Source organism: Zea mays, chromosome 3, assembly GCF_902167145.1.
Source record: "Zea mays cultivar B73 chromosome 3, Zm-B73-REFERENCE-NAM-5.0, whole genome shotgun sequence".
In the NCBI taxonomy this organism is placed as follows: domain Eukaryota; kingdom Viridiplantae; phylum Streptophyta; class Magnoliopsida; order Poales; family Poaceae; genus Zea; species Zea mays.
Genome location: NC_050098.1, coordinates 188,553,529 through 188,558,303, shown reverse-complemented (window position 1 = coordinate 188,558,303; position 4,775 = coordinate 188,553,529). Strand labels below are relative to the sequence as shown.

Sequence of the window (4,775 nt, the reverse complement as noted above, 5' to 3'; positions counted from 1 at the left end):
TTCGATCATTCAATATGAGAGCATCGGAAAAGTACTGATTTGGCCACCTTCTTTATAAGCATCCACACGTCATGCAGAGCAAATTATGGATCCATGTCTTGCATATTATTATATATATTAAATATTTATATAAGTTGCAAGAAAAGAGCATCCGATGTATGCTTACAAGGAGAAGGCAGCGGATGATACTTGCTGTTACAACAGAAGCATATCGGCAAAAGAGTACCGAAAACTAGTCATATATAATTCGTATGCTGGCTTTAATTTGTGCCATAGATTTTCGGTTCATGCATGCAATCAAGTATTAACAAACAGTATGTTGGATGCAATCAAAACAGTTACTGTACTAGCTACTATCCGATGTCCAACATAAAGAAGAAGGCGACGATAGAGATGATGGTGGCCGGCTCCATATATGCACCACAGCGTAGTACAGGTTCTCCACCTGCTGGCGCCTAACCACACAAACATGCTTTTAAATGGCAGGATGCTGATGATCATCGTCCATGAAGAATCCAATGATGTCTGTCATTCATGAGAGATGACTATCCCGTACTGAAAATGGTTAATTAATTAGTAAAAGATCGATTGTTGATCGAACATATATTAATGAAGCACGTACGTACGCTCCCATTCCCCTTTTTTTTATAGATTAGACTAGTAGCTATAGAAGGTCGATCGATGATGATACCAGACGTACGTTGTCGGCGGCGAGGTGATGTCAGTGGGAACCTGCTACATGATTGCATGTGATACTGTCGTAGTTACTAGACACAGGCACAGAAAGTTGCAAGAAATTCAAGATTCCTACAGTGCTGGCAGTAGTAAAGCCTTTGTCTTGCCCAATATGGTGCAAGCCAGGGGGAGAGAGGCTAATGTACAGCAGGCACATAGTTGCCGTCTGTATGCAAATAATTTCAGACAAGACCCTGCTGACAATATACTATATGATACTCCAAGCTAGGCAGCAATTCCCGCCGACAAGAACACGGGCCGGCCGCCTGTGCGTGATCCACCGTCAGGACCCAGCAAGATCGAGGAGGAGGTCGCTAATAGCCTAGCTGCGCCTCTCGCGCGCCGATGCATGGTGGCCGGCTGCACAGTGCAATTGCACGGTGCGGGGCCGGACGCGCGCGGCGGAGAGCAACGGCGACGCATGGCACCGACGCAAGGGAAGAGAGACAAGTTGCGGCCGGGTACTGTAGACTGTATGCATGCTACGCAGCGCGATCGATACAGTGGCGGCACGAGCGCGGAGAGGCCCGCGCGCACCTGACGACGATGCCGCTGGCCGGCCGGGGGTGGATGCACAGGAGAACAGGGATCACATACGTACAGGACATGCACGTGAAGGTGAGCAGCTATATCGTCGGCTTTTCCTCCTTGAGCCACACAGATCGAGCCAGCCCTTTAATCGTTGACAAAGTGAGGGAGAAAATAAAGGCTAGGCGAGGCCAAGGGAGACCACTAACCACTGTTCGTCTTCGTCCTCGATCTCTTTTGTATATATGTGAAAGCAATGCAAGGCCAGAGAGATCAGGCCATACCGAAAACAAGAAATATAATGCTCATCAGATCACAGCTAGCTGCGGAATCATCTCTTTGTCTCAAAATAAAATTATTTGTAGCGCTCGAACGATAATAATATAGACATGCATACAAACTACATACATATGTTAATAATTAAACAAATGTATGTTTTTGTCTAAAATGAATTATAGTTTAGGACAGAGGGAGTATTTAATAAGATATGCAATTATGCAAATTAAAAGAGAGAGAGAGACAAATGACTGATGGATGTACCATTCAATTATGTAGACCTCTCTAGCTAGTCACCTAGCGAGGTTACTAGAATTGTTAAGAGATACAGTGAAAGAAAGAGACTGAGAGGAGGCTTTTGGCGACAGCTGGCATGCAAAAATCCTCCAAAGGACCACGCGCACTGGCAACGGGCAGATGCGTGCGTCGATCTCTGGGAGAGCCAGAGACAGAGAGGACGCAGTGCACGGCGGATCAAGCGCGGCGCCTGAGAAAGAGATGGCGGCAGTCATCAGTGTGACATGTACGGTGAGTGAGTGGGCGGAGTGCACGTGTGGCCAGAGTCGTTTCAGAGCGCCTGCATCCCGTGCCAGCCCATACTGCCATGGATGGACCTCAGTCGTCGTCGTCGTCGTCGTCTGATTTCCCTCCGTGTGCGCTGCATCCGCTCGCAGTCTACAGACTATAGTCCCATCCGCCGGCCGGGGACCAGCGCAGAGATCTCCTCTTCCTCCCCCGCGTCCTTTTCTATTTAAAGGTCAAACTGCTCGCGCATGGCGCATGCCTAGCCGACCGACTACCCCCTCGCACGCCCCTCCCTTCTCGTCGGCTAGCTCGTCGCCATTACAAACCACAAGAGAGCGCTAGCTGACGACGCACGGCACGCACGCACGCACGCCTCTCCCTCCTATACATATACAGGGTAAATGTGAGCTGGTGGCCAGGCCGGTACTCACTACTCAGGTCAGGGATGATATATAGGCCGGACGTCCGGACGGGGTCACGGAGCTAGATAGGGCAGCCGGGAACTGTAGCGGCCGTCAGTGGCGTGCGCCATGTGTGCCCTGGAAGGGAGGGAGCACCGCCATCAATACCGGCCGGCTTCCAGTGACTGTATGCCTCCCCATTTGAACAGCTCCGTTCATCCGCGAATTCAGCAAGAGAACGAAAACGCACCAGAAATGCTTGCGAAATGATAGACGGATTCAAAATATATATTCTCAAGCATACTAGTACAATATATGAATGTGTTTCGAGTTCCACGAGTGCATCATAACATATAGATCCAGAATGCAAATTGTTGTTGTTAGTAAGCAAGTATATATACATGCCATGCGAGGCAACCATATATATGCTTGGGAGATTTTGAGCTGAGATGTTATTATTAGCAAGTTAGGAAGCCATTACCATGCCTCAAATCGTCCTAGCTTGCTTTACCAAGGATATATATATACACATATGCGTATCAGATCATGAACACATAGTCACACTGATTAATCAGCCCATTCACCCCCCTTCGGCTGCTACTACGAACTCTCTAGCTAGTCATATACTGACCTAGCTAATAAATCGGAAAGGAAAAAAGATTCAGAAACACGTTACAAAAAAAGGATGAAACTGCCGAGAGAAAGAAAGAAGCAAGCAGCATATGTGGAGCAAAAGTAGAATGAAAGCTCAAATCTTGCGATGCGGAGACGATAATTAAACAAGATCTGCAGGTCTACTGTACTCGATCTCAAGTGGTGCTCGGTGCAGCGCTACTCCCTCCAGCCTGAGCGGCGGACGAAGCAGCAGCAGCCCTGCCGCTCCCGCTCCCGCTCCCGCCGGCAGCAGCAGCAGCTGACGAGCTCGTCGAAGCCTCCGCGGCCGCCTGCTGCGTGCGTTTGCGCTTCTTCTTCTCGTAGGGGATGCCGCGCGCCTTGGCCTGCGAGTCGCGCACTTCGCGCAGGTAGATCCGCACAGCGCGCGCGGCGAAGGGGTTGGACTCGGGCGTCCCGCCGCTCTCCTCGTACGCCGCGCGCAGGCGGCCGATGAGCGCGTCGAGCGACCCCCACGCCTGCCGCAGCGGGCACGGGCAGGGCCCCGGAGGCGCGGGCTGGCCGTAGTAGGCGCACCCGGCGGCGTGCACCTTGGTCTTGCCGAACTGGTCCAGGTACCTCAGGAACTCGATCACGTGCGCGCCGCTGCACCGCGCCAGCGTCAGCGGCGGCCGGTGGTTCCGCAGGTACTGCAGGAACGTGTTCCAGTCCCTCCGCTTCTGCGACTCGTACCTACTCAGCTGCGCCGGCCGCTGCGGCGCCACGGCCGGTGCCTCGCCGCCTCCTGCCCCCACGACCGACGACGGGCCAGGCCCGGAGGGATCCATGCAAGTGGGAAAGAGCTGGCGAGCGAGCAAGAGACTGAGAGTGAGCAAGAAGGAAGACGCGCAACTGCGATAGGTAGCTCTCCTCTCGTCGTGCTTGAGCTATCGATCGGTCGAGCAGGCGATCGCGATGAGTGGACGCGCACCGGAGCGCGAGTTGCGCTAAAGCAGAGAGAGATCTGGGGGCCGCGACGGGCGGATCGGGATGTGACGTTGGAAAGACAAGGGAGCGGCGTCGGAGAGCGACGGGGAGGAAGGGGGATGAATGTTACTGGTGTTCTGAGCGGAGGGAAGGTGACCCGGGCTGAAGAGCCTGATGGGAGCTACGCCTACAAGTCCCATTCACTTGGGTGGGTGACCCTCACGGGCTCACGGCCGCCTCACCCAGTGCCCAAAGAATCTGCATGTACGTAAAGCACGTACCAGTGGCGTGTATTATACGTAAGCAGTGCATGCGTGTTAAGGCTTAAGACCAACTCCAGCAAACACAGTAAACAGCTCCATATCATTATTTTGCACGCCCACGAGTTCTGTTCATCCTCCCAGCAGACTCCCTGTCACGATGCAAAATAGACGCTTCTCTCTTCTCCCGCAACCAATACGAGACGTTAGCTTTGTTGTGCGGTGTGAGACCCATGACCAATAGAGTGTAAAATACGAATGTGCAGTGTTTATCTGCTGGAGTTGGTCTAAGGCTATCTCGAGCAGCCTCACTATTATCAACTATCTCACACATTATTTTAAACTTCATTATATAAATAATACAGTCTATAGTGCAAAACTACGTTTTGACGATCATATACATAATTTGCTGAGCACATGGGTTGTTACCGTCATATCACTATCGACTGGTCTATATCCATCAATATCAGTC

General features: G+C 51.7%; 1 protein-coding gene across 1 annotated transcript; it reads right to left on the bottom strand.

The window, feature by feature from the left end:
* Nucleotides 1–2,948: 2,948 nt before the first annotated feature.
* On the bottom strand, nucleotides 2,949–4,281 carry LOC103651051 (protein G1-like7). The gene has a single exon (XM_008676645.4). It carries the CDS (start codon nucleotides 3,902–3,904, stop codon nucleotides 3,275–3,277), a length of 630 nt encoding a protein of 209 aa, XP_008674867.1. The 5' UTR covers nucleotides 3,905–4,281; the 3' UTR covers nucleotides 2,949–3,274.
* Between the last annotated feature and the right edge of the window lie 494 nt (nucleotides 4,282–4,775).

What these genes read in the sequence shown, in the direction of transcription:
- LOC103651051 (XM_008676645.4), bottom strand. Translation starts at nt 3,904, where the DNA reads ATGGATCCCTCCGGGCCTGGCCCGTCGTCGGTCGTGGGGGCAGGAGGC.